The sequence below is a fragment of the Mchenga conophoros genome, linkage group LG18 (genome assembly GCF_057382185.1).
Source record: "Mchenga conophoros isolate Kocher_MC1m ecotype Shallow Benthic linkage group LG18, M_conophoros_male_GT1.1, whole genome shotgun sequence".
Taxonomy (NCBI): Eukaryota; Metazoa; Chordata; class Actinopteri; order Cichliformes; family Cichlidae; genus Mchenga; species Mchenga conophoros.
The window spans coordinates 12072233-12092568 of NC_140543.1; the positions used below are offsets into that span (position 1 = coordinate 12072233).

Consider the following 20336-nt stretch of genomic DNA (forward strand, 5'->3'; position numbering starts at 1 on the left):
TGTTTGAGGGTGCCGTGGAAACGGATTAATTTTTCATGGCACACTGTATCTCATGGCTGTAAACAGCCTTAATGGGGCGTATCAACATAATCAAATTAATTATTTACTACGACACTGACAATGCTACTGTTTGAGGGAAAAATATACAAACTGATGAAACTGAAACTACTTATTTGTTGGTGCTCTGCAAGTAAGTTCAGCCACTTCCACAAATCTGAAATAGTCATTCAAAAACTAAAAGGGGGGAGGGGGACGAAAAAAAAAGCTTACCTTTTCTTCATGAGCAGCACCACTCCTAAGAAGATGATGACAAAGAGGAGGATACCGGCGATGACCCCTGCGATCTTTACGGTGTGGTCAGTTTGCTTCTCGGGCTCCACTGCATCAGGCTTATGAGTGGCTGCTCCTGAAAAACACAGTGATGGATAAGAGTCAAACAAATGGAGCACAGATTCGAGCACATCTCGTGACCATTTTATGTTGTGCCACATTAAGCCAATACCCAAGTACTAATCTATATATTCAGTATATCTTCTCACTGATTTGACAGTGTGGAATCAGTGCACCAATATTCCAAGGACCATAAATATTAGTACAAACAAAGACTAATGCTAATCCTAACAGCAAGTGACTCCCTATTGTCCTAAAGACCACCTCTAGCTCTGCCCTTAGTGGACATCAGCGCTCTGTGGATCAAGCTGCACTGAGAGAGATAAGTGCATACCATCTTTACCCTTGGTTAATCACATTTGAGGCAAATGGTTGCTGGGCTGTAGAAAAATGTAAGACGCAGGGCGGGAAAGATAATGCCCAAGAAGATAAAAATGACTGAAATAACAAAAACATTAAATATTAGCCTGAAAGGAGATAGCCAACAACGAGAGGCACAAAGAGAGAGGAAGATGTGGGAGAAAACAGCTTGTTTTTAACAGCATCTGTTCCTTGAGAAGTGATAAGAAGCACTCAGAAGGCAATGCTGCCAGAATCACAACTGTCCACCTCAACAACACCATTATTCCTTGTCACCAGAGGTAAATTTAGAATGACAAATTGTTATGTCAAATATCTTAGAGTGAGCTTCCTTCTCTCTCCAGAATTGCCATTTTCTCTTCCTATCAAAAAGTTAAATATCCATCCCGGGCCGGCTGTGACATATTGTTCTTCCTCTGGTGTGTCGTTATCAACAGCCACCAAGTGCCTTTATTTAAAAATATACAATTTTAAGGCCCGGGCTGTGGAGGATTTCAAGACGGGTGACATCATCATGTCTGGATTGATGGAGCTGATTTTGTACCAATATACCGTTAGAGGCTAATCTCGCCGTCAGTGACAAATCCTCGATAGAGCCGCGGGGGCTGTGCGTCACCCTACTGCAACTCTGTGCTGTCAGTGAACTTGGGCGATTTGTGCACCAACAAGTAAAAAACTGAGCAGAATTTAAATAGTTTCACTTGAGCTTCCTTTTGTGTGTTTGCAGTTGTCACAGCTGCAACAACCAGCACCGACTCTCCCTTAATCTCCCAGAAATAATGAGAAATATTCATGAAAGGGGATTAACTCCTGTCAAAAATCTCCCAACATTGACACATCAAATGACAATCGCACCTCAAACGGGCCTTTAATGTCCAGTAATTCTGAGGAGATGAAGGTAGAAGGCAACGTCGTCAAGTCTTTGATTTAATCATAATGACTTTATGCAAATTGTAAGACGATAAACAAAAAAATGCACACATGCAACATTCCACTTGTTGCCCCCCCCCTCCTGTTGAGGGAATCATGAGTGCCCCCACCCTTGAATTCAAATCCAGAGCGCTACTACCAAGCTGTGGAGAGAATAACGGACCTGTTAGTTGGTTGTCACCGGGCGCTGGGACGATGCGGATGTACGGGGTTGTGAGCTGAGTCACGAGTATGGCGGCTGTGTATAGTCAGTGGATCCAGGAGGGCATGCAGTAAAAAGAGACAAAGAAAGAGAAACAGGCCACACTGAACACAAGTCCCATCATCATGCAACACCTCCATGAAAGACACTAAATAGCAGTAACAGCAGGGATTTTTTTAGTTTGTTCCACCAAGTCTGCAGAAGCAATAATTTCACAAAGGTTAATATCTGTAATATCTTTATGAGTCTAATGTAGGGCACTAAAGCATATTTCTACAGGTGATAAAATTCCACAGCCCATGAACTCTTTGGCTTTTGCCTATTGAGCCATGTAGATGGAGACATCTGGAACTCCACCAAGAAATCTATAGCAGGGCTGCATGCAAACTACACAATATAAGAGACTGTCAGGGCGTGTGACAGGACCTCCCACGGCCCACAGCAGAGTGTGACTACGGCTCCCTCTGGCCTTATCAATTCTGCTCCCAGATCAATGGTGCTTAGACTTCATCACCCCTAATGTGTGGAGCAGGACGTTGAGGCAGCATAGCTAAGTACCTACAGACCTCCGTGGGCACACAGGCTGCCTCCAAGTCACGGAAAACACGCTTCAATCGATAAATTGACTACATTTATCACACAATTTTGTCTCATCTCACACTTTTGTTGTCATTTAGAAAGAAAAAAAAAAAAAACACACGTTAATTCTGTTAGTTCCCAGAATTCAAATGCAAGAGACGTTAGGAAGTACATGTCGTAAACATCTCTATTCACACAAACCGATCTAGTCCTACCTTTAGTGGCAACTCGCACACAGTCGATTTTGGTTTCCTGTACCAAGAGATAAATAAAAAGGAGGAAAAGAGATGGGGAAATAGGTTATTATGAGACGCACACACAAAGACAGACTTACAGCAGCAACAACACCTATGTAAGAACCCATAGTTACAACAAAACAGCAAGGACAGTTCCATGCTGTCCCCTATCATCTGTTGAGCTCAATGACTGTGACACAAAACGCAGTTAAGCGAGAGGGCCCACAGCACAGATTAGTGGTGCTGAGCTGCTGATTTGTCAGCCAACAGCGATCTGTCGGCAGCTTGCGGCTCAAGGTGGTCAGCCACTGTGGAGAAACCAGAGCCCTGTGACAAGCGACACCAACCCAGCATGCAGAGCTCCAAAAATGACACGTCAGGGAGACTTTCTGAATATGTAATGAAGTTCCAGCTCTGACAACAGCCTTCAACAACATTAAAAAAAAAGAAAAAGAAATTGAAAACACTGCTCTCGCTGTTGGCAGTGAAATTTGTTGTCAACAATATTCTGGTTTACAAGAAAAGGGACATGAGACGAACAGGGAGGCAATGAGTAATACAGCACAAAAGACATGAGTGCTGTGTCCCTGTGTTGTCCCGGCCAAACTGTCCAATGAGCAATGAACCCACATGGGAGGGAGGCCATGAGAGGCATAATAAGGAGAAGAAAGAAAGATGTGATCCTGTGTGCATGTGCATTCCCATTACTGTGGCTTTTAAGCCATCAGATGGTTATTTCATTAAAGGCAACATTGCAAGTCACATTTGATTTTTATTTGAACAGAAGGCTGAAAAAAATTCTAGGTATGGATGGCGCACACCTTCTCTAAGTGCTAATTTTGTTTAAAAGGCCCAAACAAATCATACCAAAATCATCAGACATTAATAAAGGCTTCTAGGACCATCTATTGACAGTGAAGGCTTAATAAAAGAGAGTGCATTTGCCCACTGTGAATCAAAACATTGAATGTAAAAATGATGTCAGAGATGTCTCCATTACGGAGACAGAGCTCTATGCTGTATCAACACAGACGCTATCATTTTGTTTGTTCAAAGAAGAGCGCCGTCAGACAATACATCCGACTCACTGATTCACCCTGGAAGGTTTCAGACTGCCAGTGCTTTACTCTCAAGAGCAAAACTTTCTAACTGGATTCAGCCCAGGCTCACATGCTATTTGTATTGCCTCCTTAAAGACACGCTGGTGTTTCTCAAGGAGACTGTTTATGGTGATTCTCATTCAGGACCACAATCGGCAAGGCTCTTGAAGTTGCCATTGAGCTGTCTGCTGCGGCTCCATCGAGGGAGAGCCCTGCCAAATGCCACTTGATGACAGAGGCTGCGACCTGTACGATTGGTAGCCCCTATTGTTGTTCCCTGTCTCTCACACTTAACTGCCACTGGGACAACTGCCGCTCTTAAATGCTGTTGATCAAAGAGTTGTCTGGTATTTGGCATAGAGCTCCATAGCAAAAGGCAGGAGAAGAGGGCCACAGGAATGGAGGGAGGCATGTCACAACACAGAGCTCTGCATTCCAAGCCTGACCCTGCTGCGGACCATTAAGACTACACAAAGTGTCGTTAGTAAACTCACAAGAGTACTGCAGCACCTATCAGAAGCTGTGTGAAATGGCAAGGTTGCCATGCATGTGCTTGCCAACGTGAGCAGTTACTATGCTTAGTACCTTAATTCCTTTGAATCACCTAGGCAGTGATCGTTATATTGTCTTTAGCGTTTAGTTGTGTTTGTGCGTCCTTTAAGCGTATTGTGCGTGCACTGAGACAAGGCAGGGCACTGTGTCGCATAAAGGCTTCAAATGGAGAAAGAATTTCACAAGTTCGAATTTTTATTTCATTTCAGTCATTCTTTGGTCGGAGGAGGTAGTAAAAGTATTCAGTACTCAAGCAGCATAGCTTCAACTTGCAAATCCATCTGAATACCTCTCACTTCACCTTCCACCTTTACTTCAAAGCATTCGGGAAAACCTATGGTGGTAGCTAAAAATGAGAGAAATGCAAAAGTCCCATTCTAAGCCAGTGTTTGGTTTGCTTGTTCTGAACTACTGTGGAAATATGGCAACATCATAGCCCATAGATCCTACTGTAGATACACAATATAGGCCAATATTGAGCTACACCCTCTTAATCTCTGAATTCAGGTGCTTTCAGTCCCATTGGCACAGTGGTATAAAATCAGGTATCTAGCCACGCAGTCTGTCTTTATATACATTTCTCAAGGAATGGGTCATTTCAAATTTAATTCAGACCCTTTTGCAGCAAGTCCATTTATTATATTTTTCCCTCCAAGATATTTTACAACCAGCTTTAAATTTTAAAGTAAAAGTGTTAAAGAAAGAACCTCAACAACTTAACAACCCTACAAAGAGGGAGACCGTGTAAAATTACAGAGGGATTACAGAGCGCTGAGGAGGATAGTAAGTAAAAGTTGCCAGTGCTCCATAGACTCAGTAACTGCAAAGGTCCAAATATTAACATCAGCACAAAAATTGTGCTAACGGACCTTCATGTTTCTTCAGGTTTGTATGGCTGAGAAACTCTTGTGACACTTTTTTCATAAAGTGTATGATTGACTAATTTTAGGTTAACAAAAACAGTAATTTTTAGGTAACTACTGTATACACTATTGAAAACTAATATTTGATTAATTCTCATCCCAACCTTAAAGTAGTAACACCACGATGTAAAAATCTAGTTGCTGTTGGTAAGATGGAAATACACAAACACAGGCACGTTATTGTCGTCATTACAGGACTTGATTACGTTTAACTGCCAGTCAAGTTCAATTTAGAGCCATGGTTTAGCTATAGTGCAGAAAATGCTGTATAAAATAATAAGAAATGACAGCCACCCACCCCATTGGCTGTGCTGACCGCCTGGTAATATATACTGTAGCTCTTCTGTGGCAGCAGAGGGGCATTCCAGTACCCATTGTAGGTCTTGTTGTCCCCCACAGTAAAGGGCTGGGGCGAATGGATGCCAGCAGCGGGGAACTGAGCAGTGAAGTAGTACTGTGAATTAAGAAGCGTGGCGTTCTGGAAGTGAATGGGAACTGGGTAGCAGCGCAAAATTTCTGCCGTCCCTCGTGCTCTGCGTGGACGTTCCTCCTCCACCACCACCTGGTACGCACTGAAAATGCAGGACAAACAAAATTAACATACTCCACTGGGCCAAGCAGGCTCTTGTAGAATTCAACTGGCAATACAGACAGTTTTCTGCTTTGCCAGTTTGCTTTATAAAGTGTAAAAATTGTCTCTTTATGAAAGCCACAAACATGCATGCTGCAAAGCTCCAAATCTCAGAGCGAACTGAGTCTCCAGAAATTACTCATTACTCATTTAGACAAGAAATAAGAGATTTATGTAATGCAAACCAAGTTCTTATCCTCTCTAACTTTAATTATATAACAAGTTATTTAAATAGAACTTCTGTTGGATTAAAACTAATATTACACTGGTTTTGCAATGTCTGTCAGATATGTATACATTCCCTTTTACTTAAATGCATTAATAGCACTTTATAATGTCACACTATTAAGCATTAAGGTATCAGTAAGTTACAGTATTAGCGAGGACTTAGTTCATATAACATTAGTCCTCCTTAATATGCCATTTATGAATATATATATAGATATATTACTATAAATATGATTATGACTATGATTATCATTACAATTATTATTAATTAGTGATGTAGTGTAAAACTAGTGAGCACAACATGCATTTACATGTGGGCAATCAGCTATAGTAACAATACCATTAATGTTATTTAATAAATTACAAATGCATTAAAGCATATTTACAACTAATTGATTGTCTGCCTGCTGTGTAAAGGCTACAGCAATAAATTACTTGTTTTTCTCGACTAAATAAGAACTCTATTTATATAAATCCCTTCTTAAAAGTGAAGTCAACATAAAAGACTGAAAAATACCGGCCAACAGAAATGAGCGGTGGCACGGGACATTTATTTGCCTTTTCATTATTCAGCAAATGAAAAGGTTAACGGCTCTTTCCATTTCCTCTCCATCCAAGTCTTGTGTTTAGCTAGATCAAACCTGCAGCCCTCTGTGACTCTGACAGGGATGACATTGTCTCCGAGCCGGCCACTTAGCCTGAGGGGGAGACTGACTGTCTTATAGACGTTCATGTTAGTATGCATCGCGCATCTGAAGTGGACGACCTGTTAAATCCATTGAGTCGCTGAGTGACAAAGAGTCTGTTTACAGCTGCCACGCAGAATAACCAGCCATGATTGGGAACTAGTGATCCATTTGCAAAAGAGCTAAAGAACCAACAACGCATTATCACAGACGATGGAGCAAAGTTTGTGTGCTCTATGAATGAAGGATTTCAGAAATGAATGAAATATGGTGGAGCTCTAGTTTTGCGGAGCTGGTTTAAGAGCTTTTATTCGCAACTGCATCGTGTTTATAAATACATAAATAAATCGTTTGCCTATTGTTTAAACAGGACCACGAGTCCCACACTGTTTTCTAGAGTTTGTGGGGTTTTTTCCTTACTGTACATGCTCTCCTGCAAGGACCATCATACAGGCAATTTAACACATGTGTTATTCCACTGAAGGCTGGTGATGAAAGCTATGACTGAAGACTGCAATGCAGAAAACAATGGACGTAAACACTTAACAATTCACACAGAATCTAGAAACCACTGTAAACGAGGACAGAGTATACGCACAGTATGTTGGTGCAAGAACTAAGAGCCCATTTTATACCTGAAGACATGTAAACTATATCCATATGATGTGTTTATATCTGGTAGCACAAATCTTCCTTGCCTTCTTCATTTTACCTGCTTTGTCTGCCATCTGACTTCATTTAGAATTTAATTAGACTATTTTGAAGTCAACATTTGCAGTGCTTGAAAGGCATTCATTGCCCCCTCTATACTGGAAGTCTAGGAATCCCACTGTGTAAAACCACTGATCAGTTATCCAAGGTTACCATGAGAAAGTAGCAACACTGTAGATAGAGTGAACTTGATATGCAGCTTTATTTGAGTCGCTGAACAGGACTTCATTAGCATTTGTATAGTGTCAGTGCATTTCAGAACCCTTTTAATGCATCTGAAATAATAGGGCTATGTTTTAATGTATGTGTTACTATCTAATTAGCAGTTAGTGTTATGCAAGGCACTGCAGTCTTTGGATACAGCTTTCTAACCAAGCATAAACTTACAATACTAGATGAAATATTAATTGATTAGAATTTGAGATAAGAAAATGATAAATTACTAATCTGCCTTTTTTTAAAAAGAGTTTCTAACTAAAAAGGCTATATGAAAAATACAATCATCCTGAAGCCTTCATAACCATCTAACAGTGAATTCAATTTATCTATTCAGTTGCATTGTGCCATAAGAAATATTAGTGCCTACCGAGGTGTAAAGCTTTGGTGACCCTGAACATGTAATAATCTAGGCTAAGGAACAACAAGTGGAAAGAAATATCTTTTAAAGAAAAATAGCTGCACTGTTGTGGTTGTACTCTTAAGCTGTGCAGTTGCAGTACAAACAGCCCTGGAGATGATCAATTGTTCCCCGCGGTTGGTACTGGATGATTAAGTATCCCCTTTGTGTGTACAGCATGTGCTCTTTAACCCTATAGTTTATCATAAGATGCTTGCTGTGTCATTAGAAAATCCCCCTCTGCTCTTAGTGGGTGTGTCCCAATTCCTTGGAGCTCTCCTATTTAGCACTGGGTTGGGAGGTGATGAAATATTTAATCCTGCTGAGAGTCTGCAGGAGAAATCAGGCTTTAATTACTGTCCCCTATTGAGAGCAGAGGTCAAAGGGCAGGTGGAGACGGTACACGGGAGCCACTTAAGTAGTTGCAGAACAGCAGAGAAATAAATGATTAGACTTCATGGAAGCCTCAGCCAGAACACTGTCGATTTGATTTGAACTATAATAGGACGATGAAGTTTTAAATATAATTAATTTAATCTCTAATTATCTCTGCTGTCAGTCACATTACTCATCAAGTAAGATGGATAACTATCTGTTTTTAAAGACATAACCCATGAAGGACTGCACGTCTGCATATTTCCTTTGGAGAAATAAAACACATTATACTCACAGTAAATATTTGCTGTAGCATGTACACTGATTCTCAGCTCGCTCATATTAGTACTTTATATTCCAAATCAATCTGCAGACAGTGAAACAAAAAACTAGCGCTGGCTCTCCCTGGGTGGCTCCTTATGATATGATGATGCAGCTGTGCTACGACTTAATGACAGGCACAGTATGAATAGAACTGGTTTCCTTTCCTCAGGCAAAATACCAAGTGCCAAAGGCTATGAGGTTCCAAGGGTAAAAACTCTTGTAATGTGGAAATCTAATTCAGTGCTTCTTCTCCACAGAATATTTACAGCACCAAGAAACCGAAATCTAGCGCACAATACATTTGCAATTTAATAAAACAGTTTTGTTCTTCTCTGTAACTGATGGAGACAATAAAACCTCCTTTACTGGTTTTACTTAAAAGAGTGTCAGTGCTAAACTGCTCTCCTGCTATAAAATATTTAAAGTAGAACACTTACTATACCATTTTCACTGCAACGGCTTAAATGCAAAACTGACTCATGAGTTTAATGGTGGCAAAAATACACGTTGTTCTAAAAACCTTTTTTCTGTAATTAGTGCAAGCATGTAAATATGCCCTTGAGCAGCTGACACCTTGTGACCTCATGCTGAGTTCACAATTTACATCATGAATCATTTTGACAGACCAGAGTGATTTAGTCATTTCCTTGATTTGGCATGACATGAATGAGCACCGAAAAAACTACAACAGATGAACAACTATGGCTCTGGTAGCAAGAACAAAAATCCTTTGTAGCTCATGTCTCTCTTGATATACCAATTGGGGGAATTGCAAGAAACTTGCATTCACATTGATGATAGAAGGGGCCTTCAAATCATTTACTAAAGTATAATCACTTAAAGCAAAATGCCCAAGTACTCCAAGTACTTAAAAAAAAAAAAAGAAAAAAAAAGGGGGGTATAATATTAATATATGCTCATTTTGAATGCTTAATTGACATATTAAAGGATACGTCCGCTTCTCTTTGTACTTGATCAACTAAAATCCCAAAGTGACAGGAAAGAGTATGAAAGCTACAAGTAGTCAATGTTGCAGTACTGCAATTTTATCATATTAACTTACAGTACTGTGCAAAATTTAGGGCCAGCCTTCTTTTTTCCACTTTTTTCCAGACAAATGAGAAATGGGTGCAATGACTTATTGGTACAGGTGCAAGCATAAATGGAATTACAGTATAGGCAAAGGACAAAAGTTTGTCTAATCCTAACAAACTTGAAAGTCAATTTTTGGTATGACCATCTTTATTCTTCTACACGGCCTGGATTTTCAAAGGCAAGCTTTCCTGTCATTTCTTCAAGTAGTCCTTCAGGCTTCTTGAAGGACAGTTGAAATGTTTCTTTGGATGTTGGCTGCCTTTTGTTGCGTTCTCTGTCAAGATGATCCCACACTGCTTCAATACTGTTGAGATCCATGCTCTGTGTTTTTCTATCAAGGTATGCTTTTATTGCATTGAAATTGTGTTTGGGATCATTGCCAGCTGAAATATCAAGGCTTTGCTAATCAGTGGATTTCCAGATGGTATTGCACGGTAGATGAAAATTTGATGGTATTTTTCTGCTTTCATAATTCCATCAGTTTTGACAAGATCCCCCAAACCATTGGCTGAAATGCATCTCTGCCATGTTTTACAGATGACTGTAGACACTCTGTGTTGTACCTCATTCCCCTGACCTCCCCCATGCATATTGATAATAATTTAACCCAAAAATGCCAATTTTGGATTCATTACTCCGTAAGACATGTTGCCACTTATTGTCAGTCCAGTTATTGTGCAATCTGGTATACCTCAAACATTTTGTCCCCATTTCCGTTCCATGAGAATGGCTTCTTGACAGCCACCCTGCTACTGAGGCCCTTTCTGACGAACGGTGAACAGTAGACGAATCAACTGAAGGTCAGAACCATGTCTCGGGTCCTGTGTCAGGTCTTTTAAGGATTTGAATTTTTTTTTTCCTGGAAATTAAGTTTTAGGGCTGTCACTTGTTTTGTCTTCTACTTTCCAGTTTCCTCAAACTTTTTAAGGACACAGTGCACACCATGCTGGGATTAAAAAAAATTGCCAGCTGATAGCTCTTTGGCAATCACCTTATTAGTGCAAAAAATGACATTTTAAGTCTGTCAATGTAAGTTATGATTTGCAGTTTTTGTAGATTCCATTAAATCAATTGCAACAAGCTACATGTTTTCCCCCATCAGGCTCTCTGTGATAAAGTACCTAAATATAACATTTTATATGGTTTCCTTTCCAAGTTGTCTGTTACATGTAGACAACTGTCATTCATTCGTTGAGTTAGGATCCTTTTTAGTACTTGCTAGATGGTTTTAACCCCCCCGAAAAGTATTTATCCAAAAATGATCAGGTATGAGGGCTGGACTAAAAATGAGTGAAACACCAGCCAATGTTCAATGAAAAACTTTAAAAGACCTTTAGAAATCACGGAGAGGGATTGGACAAAACCATTAAAAAAAAAAAGGAATTAGGAAAAAAACTACAAGGAAGTCCTGCTCTGTGGAAGCAAAATATGAAGAAATTAGGTGCAGTTCAAGACTTTTGCACAGTAGTTTAGTTCAAGTTTCAGGACATTTGTGTGAAATTTTATAGTAAGTAAAAATTCTTGAATTCTTGAGAATAACAATTGTTTTGCAAAGTCATAAACAAACTTTAAACATTTACTATGAAAATCTAACCAATTCTTTGAGTCCACGTACTTTAAAAAGTTAAGAATTGGCGTGGCCTGTGTACAGACCAACAACCCCAGTCATGGAAAGCATAAAAATGCTGTAATTTCACAGTGGCATGACCTTTGGATACCACAACCTAATCAGCTGATCTTTGCCTCAAAGTTTAGAATGCCACAGATGGATTGACTGACATCTCAAATGTATTCAACACAAGCGTAATGATGCTTAATGCCAAAGCCATTGAAATTTACTCTCCGACAGAAGATGGAAAGACAGAGAGAAGGAAGGATGAAGTGAAAAGCTGTACCAGATGAATGGTATAAGCCGTTAAAAGTGGTCTGTCAGAATGGCCGGCAGGGCAGACCTGTATTCTTGGTGTAGCACTGCAACCTGAACTGACACCAATTAGGCCTCCTCCAGCCTTGCTGTCCGATAGATTTCAGCTCTGTCGCCATGTGACGCCAACCAATTATGGCGAAATCGACTGGATTGTGACCTGAAACTCTGATTTATTTTTCATGTGGGCTGATAAAGGGAGAACTCTGGGCAGTTTGAGTAGTTGAGGGAACGGGGTATGGGGAGCATTTCAATCACTGTCTCTCTCACTCTAATGCTAATCGGCTGGCTCTACAGTATACGTCTGATTTAAGAGTGGTTGTAAGTAACACACTTCTCCTGACCCAGCATCCTTCCTCTGTACCCCTGTCTTCTTACTTTTTATATTTCCCTGGTGTCCATAAAGCTATAAAGCAAACAAATTAGAAAGTGCCATAGATTACATTTGCCATTAAATCGTAAAAAGCGCTGAGTTGTGTCATGTTTAGGCACAGCTATTAGCGTTTGCTCTGCTGTGATCAAAGAAAGTTAGTGCTTATTTTAGTACTGTAGAAAATCCTTTAACTGATTTCAGGCCGTGGTGAAGTAAAGAAAATCTGATGCTACAGGGTAAAAACTATATGGGAACCCGGCCTACTTTAATATGGAACTGAAATTTGTATATATTATACATTTTTCTGTTTATGCATATGCATTTAAGCTTGCTCAAGGCAAAGGTTATGGCAGAAAGAGAGGACTGATTTAGTGGCATGAATGATAAGGAAAGCATCTCAAATCACTTATGTCTGCATCAACATGTACACATCTATTTTGATGTTACGGTGTGAGGAGGCGTATTCTGGCCCTGACGAGGGGCTATTGCAAACATTAGTTTAACACGACATGACTGATAGACAGTTCGCTAATCCTCTTAAAGAAACAGTGTCCCCTCTGGTAAAAATTGTTCCCGGCTATGCGTGTCATCCCCAGAGATTAGAAGCAAATTCCAAGTTGGAAATGTTATACCGATTAGCAATTACACAAATGAAAAATCGACTGCCTCCCTCAGCAGTGACAACGTCTGCCCAGATCCATCTGAAATATGATTTGACGTCAGCATGACTGCAGGATGCTGAAGTGAAATGGACATTTGTTGTCTGTTATGTCTTCCTTTTTAACCTATCGTGTGATCTTCCAGAGCGCTCCCCCTTCCTGTATTACAGCAAAACATCTGCTGTTAGAAACTCAAATGTCGGGAGCTCTATTACCTCCTAAACTCAATCAGCATGCAAGATTGCGTTATCAAATCAAGCCCCGTGCTGCTTTGCTCTGTAGTGCTGTGGATCAGTGTTGTCCCTTGTCAAATCCTTATTTCACAGGGGCTTTAAAACTGATTTCATAAAGTGTTCAATTTCAAAATGAGCCACCCACTACTCTAGAAAAGATGGCTACTCCTGCAACATGAGCAGTAGCGCAAAAATAAGTAACTATAGTGTGAAATTTAACTCCTTGATTAACAGAATCTCTCAGACTGACTGGATCAGCCAAGTTCAGAAGTTTATGACTTCAGGCCATTCTTCCAGTTTCTCCAGGTGCTTGGACATATTTGCAGCTTTCGACGAACCTCAACTTTAAATCGCATCTTAGCCGTCTCACCCTTCTAACCCAAAAGAGATTAGAGAGGTTGTTATTTTTTCAGTCTGGGAGACTCATATGAGTACATTTATCATTACTGTCCAGACAGGAGATCCCAAAAGACCGCCTAACTCAACTCCTCTGAATGGAAGCTACTTTAAAGTCACCTTAAAATTTCAAAGGCATCGTGTGTCACTTGAGCTGGGGGTGGAAAACACCTTCAAAAGCCTGCCAGTATCTTGTCTTGGACCGGCATCATAATCTCCCCTGTTTGCTAACCTACACCACCTCTTTTCTTTTGCATTTCTTATTTATCGAAGCACTGGACGCACACATGAAGGCAGAACAGGCAGTGCACTGGCCTTTACGTCCTGTGAGATTAAAGAGAAGTGAGAAAGCGGGAATAGAAGCGTGTACCTGAAAACCTCTAAAGTTTAGACATGAAGAGGCTTTGCTGTGATCAAAGGATTCCTCAATTAGTTTTGAGGTGTATTTGTGCCATGTACTGAACTCTACTGATGAATTTTTTTAATGGATTGTCTTGAGACTCATTAAACATATATAATCCTTAAAACTAAGCGTCTCTATCAAAACACGCTATTTTCTCTGTATTTAATAATTAACAAGCACTGAATGTGCGAGTTTTAAAGCATTACTGCACAGTTGTGGCTCAGAACAGAACGGGTCTCAAACTAAAGTCGCTATCTCCAAAGCCCAATCCATTTCATCTTTTCCTGAGGTGCACATGCCTTCCAACAGGAAACAAAAAGAGGAGTCCAGCATGCTAATGAATGGAAGCTCCAATTCACAACACACTGTTAATTATAATTAGGGGTTTGTAATTACTCAGCTGAAAGAATGGCAGCCTGCATAAGGCCTTCTGAAGTGTACCTGGGAGAAAATTAAAAAGTGATCACTCTGTCATTCTTGCTCAGACCCCTCTGTTTGGCGCTGGGGCATTAATCTGGGCAGCTGCACATACGGCAAAACATGAGCTGACAAGCCTGACTAAAGATCTCCTGGCTGTAATCTTTAAAGGAATCAGATGAGTTGGTGTAAAATTGAGTTTTACAGCAAGCCCGAGTGTTCATTCCCACTCACTCCTCTCAGTCCTGGTGGCTGGAATCACAATATGTTACTGGCCAAGAATATAAATCCGTGCTAAAAAAAATAAAAATAAAAAAATAGGTTCTTCCTTTGGAAAACTTGGAATGTTAATTCACCACATACTTCTAAAGGGTGCATGACAGTGCGTGCATCCAGTGAGCAACCCCAAACCTACCCCTGTTCTTACAGAACCTGTTCTGGCTTCCCACTGTTCAGTTGTGTTTGATGTACTGCCTGGCAAAGCAACTTACCTGGGCATTGCTAGTCAGATGTTTTATTATTCTGTGCACCCCCAACACAGTTGGCCAGTACTAACTATTTAAAGAAGGAGCTCAGCAGATAGATGGAAAGACCAATACTGCACCCATCTGTTTAAGGCAAAGCTACATCCACCTGCCTGGAATCCAAAGCTCAATAATTAACATTTAATATCTTGTTCCTGCCAGTGGGGAGATTATTTTTTAATTTTGCACTTAGCCAGGCTAATTGATTGTCCCGGCTTCCAGAGCTGAGGTACACTAATACAACCAAACAAATACAATTGGAAAATAACAGAAGAACAAGCGAGATGAACTCCTGCCAGAACCCTGCACTGGCCTGCATAAACCCTAATCATGACTTTTTGGCATTTGAACAAAACAACTGTACCGTTTCTTTAACAATGACTAATAAATGCTGCATCAAGCAGGCAAAAATCCTACATTTCCCCGGAAGCCTGTGATGACTCCGGGTGGGCAGTCTGGTACATAAAACAAGTGCAAAGGGAAGAGATCCTGAAGCTAGGCTCGGCTACCCCAGCTTTGTTCTGATCTTCAAAGGCTGTGCTTCTCTTTCACAGGATCAAAATCCACAAACAAACAAACTCAGATACATGAAGTAAGGTACTGAATTTCCCTGGCAACTTTCCTTCATGATGAGGCATTGATAAATACAGGCTCTTTGATAGCTATTTGCTGTTGATGATATTTTAATATGCCATTTTGTCTTTTTTTTTGACTGTGTGCTTGTGGGTGTTATTGTGAGAGCCTACCTGACTGGGGCACCTCTGCTCTGTGCGGGTTTAAGCAGCACAGTGACTGTGCTGTCTGTCTGGTTCAGAGAGGTCTCCTGGTCATATGCTGGCATGGATGGAGCTAAAGAGGAAACCAAGCAGAAGTTTTGTTTTAGTTTATAATATAATATGCAATATAATATTATAATAGGAGATGCATTCATCAGGCATAAATCCTGCTACAAATTCAACATAAATGTATAACTGTAACAAATTTAGCTTTACATGGCTATAAAATGCAAGATAATGTAGTCATTTTGAAACCACAATGTAAAACCATTTTGTATAATGTTCAATTTTTTACCAACGAATATACAATATAAAGTCCTATAATCCATCCCCAGAGATTGTGAACACATTCACCTTATGCACCCACACAATAAAATTTATAGTCCTGACTTAGAAGTACAGTGGGGCAAAAAAGTATTTAGTCAGCCACCGATTGTGCAAGTTCCCCCACTTAAAATGATGACAGAGGTCAGTAATTTGCACCAGAGGTACACTTCAACTGTGAGAGACAGAATGTGAAAAAAAAAAAAATCCATGAATCCACATGGTAGGATTTGTAAAGAATTTATTCGTAAATCAGGGTGGAAAATAAGTATTTGGTCAATAACAAAAATACAACTCAATACTTTGTAACATAACCTTTGTTGGCAATAACAGAGGTCAAACGTTTACTATAGGTCTTTACCAGGTTTGCACACACAGTAGCTGGTATTTTGGCCCATTCCTCCATGCAGATCTTCTCGAGAGCAGTGATGTTTTGGGGCTGTCGCCGAGCAACACGGACTTTCAACTCCCGCCACAGATCTTCTATGGGGTTGAGGTCTGGAGACTGGCTAGGCCACTCCAGGACTTTCAAATGCTTCTTACGGAGCCACTCCTTTGTTGCCCGGGCGGTGTGTTTTGGATCATTGTCATGTTGGAAGACCCAGCCTCGTTTCATCTTCAAAGTTCTCACTGATGGAAGGAGGTTTTGGCTCAAAATCTCACGATACGTGGCCCCATTCATTCTGTCCTTAACACGGATCAGTCGTCCTGTCCCCTTGGCAGAAAAACAGCCCCATAGCATGATGTTTCCACCCCCATGCTTCACAGTAGGTATGGTGTTCTTGGGATGCAACTCAGTATTCGTCTTCCTCCAAACACGACGAGTTGAGTTTATACCAAAAAGTTCTACTTTGGTTTCATCTGACCACATGACATTCTCCCAATCCTCTGCTGTATCATCCATGTGCTCTCTGGCAAACTTCAGACGGGCCTGGACATGCACTGGCTTCAGCAGCGGAACACGTCTGGCACTGCGGGATTTGATTCCCTGCCGTTGTAGTGTGTTACTGATGGTGACCTTTGTTACTTTGGTCCCAGCTCTCTGCAGGTCATTCACCAGGTCCCCCCGTGTGGTTCTGGGATCTTTGCTCACCGTTCTCATGATCATTTTGACCCCACGGGATGAGATCTTGCGTGGAGCCCCAGATCGAGGGAGATTATCAGTGGTCTTGTATGTCTTCCATTTTCTGATGATTGCTCCCACAGTTGATTTTTTTCACACCAAGCTGCTTGCCTATTGTAGATTCACTCTTCCCAGTCTGGTGCAGGTCTACAATACTTTTCCTGGTGTCCTTCGAAAGCTCTTTGGTCTTGGCCATGGCGGAGTTTGGAGTCTGACTGTTTGAGGCTGTGGACAGGTGTCTTTTATACAGATGAGTTCAAACAGGTGCCATTCATACAGGTAACGAGTGGGGGACAGAAAAGCTTCTTACAGAAGACGTTACAGGTCTGTGAGAGCCAGAGATTTTCCTTGTTTGAGGTGACCAAATACTTATTTTCCACCCTAATTTACGAATAAATTCTTTACAAATCCTACCATGTGAATTCATGGATTTTTTTTTCACATTCTGTCTCTCACAGTTGAAGTGTACCTCTGGTGCAAATTACTGACCTCTGTCATCATTTTAAGTGGGGGAACTTGCACAATCGGTGGCTGACTAAATACTTTTTTGCCCCACTGTAGATTAGCACCTCAGTTTCCCATCAATCTCCTGACTAAAAGGCATCCATTTCTTTCACGAGCCTGGCAATAAACCAACGAGCGCGAAGTTGACCCTGTGACACACTGAATGACACAACCTCATACACGCGGTACCTTCATGCATAACAGCAATTATACTGTATATGAGGTTGTGTTACATTTTTAACTGTTTTAATATGTTTGCAACATTTTATTTCAATATCATACAACGGTAATTTTAAACAGTCAACCATTAATGTCTGTAGGGACTGTTTTTATATCAGCTTGGCTTATATACATTTACATTATATCAGATGCTGCTTTTGCAATTGTCAGCATTTTGCTTGCTTTTGAAAATAAATTATTAAATTGGGCAATTTGCAAAATGAAACATTAAAAAAAGCATCAGTTTTCAAAAATTAGAACAAAAAAAGAACTACAAAATATAAGAGTACATGCAAAGTACACAACAATCCAAGTTTGTTTGAGTGAAAGGAAATAACATTTTGCTTTCACACATTTTGACATAAGACCTCTAGAAGCAATAAGCAGTACACTGCTCGTTTGGCATCGTCCACACTGTAACAGGTCTTGCTGTTGACCCCACTGACCTGAAATCTTGGTGGTGAACTGGGTGATGACAGGGGGGCCATAGCCCTTGGCTGTGCTAGCACGCAGGGTGAAGGAATACGTAGATCCCGGGTAAAGGCCTGTGAACATGTGGGTGGTCTCGTTACCCAGCTTCACAACCTTCCCACTCTGGTTGGAGAGGTCCAGTTCAGGGTCAAAGGAGCTCACCGCTTTGTAGGAAATCTAGGAAGGAAGAAAATTTACATTCTCACCGTGGCCTCTGGTACTCCGCATTCAGCACTGTTTATCATGAATAAGATTGGTATTCATACCACAAACGCATTTTGCGTTTTAGGCATTTAAGCGACTCACCAAGCTAAATCATGTACACGTCCTTACCGTTTTGCGGTTTTGCATCCCAGTCGCGGTGTGTGTGTTATCATACTTTTCCAGTCTTTTTCCCTTCTGCAAGTCTAAAATGCCAAGAAGCATTTTTTAAAAGTCTCATGCTGCGTTTCCTCACTTGCGTGACCCTGAGTTACCACCCTATTTAGGAATACCCATACAGTAAATAATGCAATCATTTCACCAAATAGAAATGGATGCTGCCTTCCACCAGTGAAACAGACGAAATGATTTGCACATGTAATGCAAAAAAGCTCTGTGGAATTTGGATTTAATTCTAAAGCCAGTGCTTCAAGCAATTTTTTGAAAGGTCTTGCTTTGTGCATGAGCTTCTGACTTGTCAACAAGGTTTTATGCTTATTTCCAAAATTAGGGAAGTACAAAAGGTCTGTGGAGACACGCTGTCTCATTATATGGGTTAGTATTGTCTGTAAAAGCATAGGTACATATTTTTAAGGCAAAGCTGATGCAAGCTTGTGGTTTCAAGGAGAGAGAAAATATACTTAATGTATTCCTTCTCCATTAATGAAAGCAGGGAGCTCTGGAGGGAAGCATTAAGGTGAGTGTTTTTGCTAATATCCATTTTGAATAACTGTAAAGTTCCACTTTAAGAAAATGCCTCTGCTCGTAAAGGAAAACCTCCATTATAATTCCAATTAAGGAACACAAAGGGAGTTTGGAGTGCTGCATAATTTGTGTCCATCAAGTTTTGAAATGCTTCTAGGCTTTCTCATTTAGTCTTTGTCTCCAAAATGAGCTTGTGATGCCAAATCCTATATCATAACTTTACAGGAGAGGAATTTGGAATGACTTGTCAACACTGGGCATATGGGCAGGCTTTTAAAACCATAACATAACTCACGGAAAACAAATAATAGAACTTATCCAAGAAGATTAACTGGCCCATTTGACCATATATATCCCGGTTTTCAGACCACACTGGTTTAGATGTGTCTGACAGAGGTAAATGACCGTATAAAGACATAAACAGACATGCCTATAGCACCTCTGAAAAAAAGCAAAAATAACAATGGAACATAAATTCTATTCGTTTAATTTTGTTTGTGAAAAAACACTTAAAAATCAGTTGAGTTTTAATTGACAATAAGTCAAATATACATTATAAAAACACTTTAGTACAATGCAGTGTATTTTTGTAATAGTTCGTGTTGCCACGATTGGCCGCTGAATTTAAATTAAAAGAAAATCTGCTGTATATCTTTCAGTAAATGTTGGCTCATGTCTGTCAGAAAAGCTGTCAATAAAATAGCATTCACGGAGCACTGGTCAAAAAAGGAATGGGGCTGAAGTCTCTTTGATATCAAGCCTTGTTAGATATATTTCACTTTGAGTTCTTTGATAATGTCAAATCAAAGCAAGGTCTTGACTTATAAGAAGCAACTTCTGGAGAACACAGGCAGAATAGATTCAGGGTTACTTTTCTAAAACCAGACTGGGATGTGGGATGAGGGGAGACACCTGGAGCGAGTCGGCGGCTTTCTAGGTTTTACTTGTCTGTCATCCCTTTTTAAATGAAGTGATGTGAATATTAAACCCTACACTGGATCTTTGGGAAGGCCAGAGAATGTAATACATTTAAATCCTACTCCTCACTTATGGGGCCCTAAACGATCAAGCCTCTTTACATCTTAACAGAACAGTGCTATCATAGTCTTTGTTATGATCCTTTTTTTGTTTCTTTTTCCTTCCATT

General features: G+C 40.4%; 1 protein-coding gene across 4 annotated transcripts in view; it reads right to left on the bottom strand.

Moving 5' to 3' along the window:
* The window catches only part of LOC146553313 (receptor-type tyrosine-protein phosphatase mu), a 165115-nt gene that overhangs the window by 53103 nt on the left and 91676 nt on the right, over window positions 1-20336 (bottom strand). For all 4 annotated transcript variants that reach the window (XM_085253206.1, XM_085253204.1, XM_085253205.1 and 1 more), the window contains exons 10-15: window positions 18260-18461; window positions 15614-15716; window positions 5571-5844; window positions 2677-2713; window positions 1844-1918; window positions 271-406 (exon numbers count right to left, since the gene is read on the bottom strand). In XM_085253206.1, the coding sequence (XP_085109332.1) occupies window positions 271-406; window positions 1844-1918; window positions 2677-2713; window positions 5571-5844; window positions 15614-15716; window positions 18260-18461 (827 nt within the window). The remainder of the gene's footprint in view (window positions 1-270; window positions 407-1843; window positions 1919-2676; window positions 2714-5570; window positions 5845-15613; window positions 15717-18259; window positions 18462-20336) is intronic.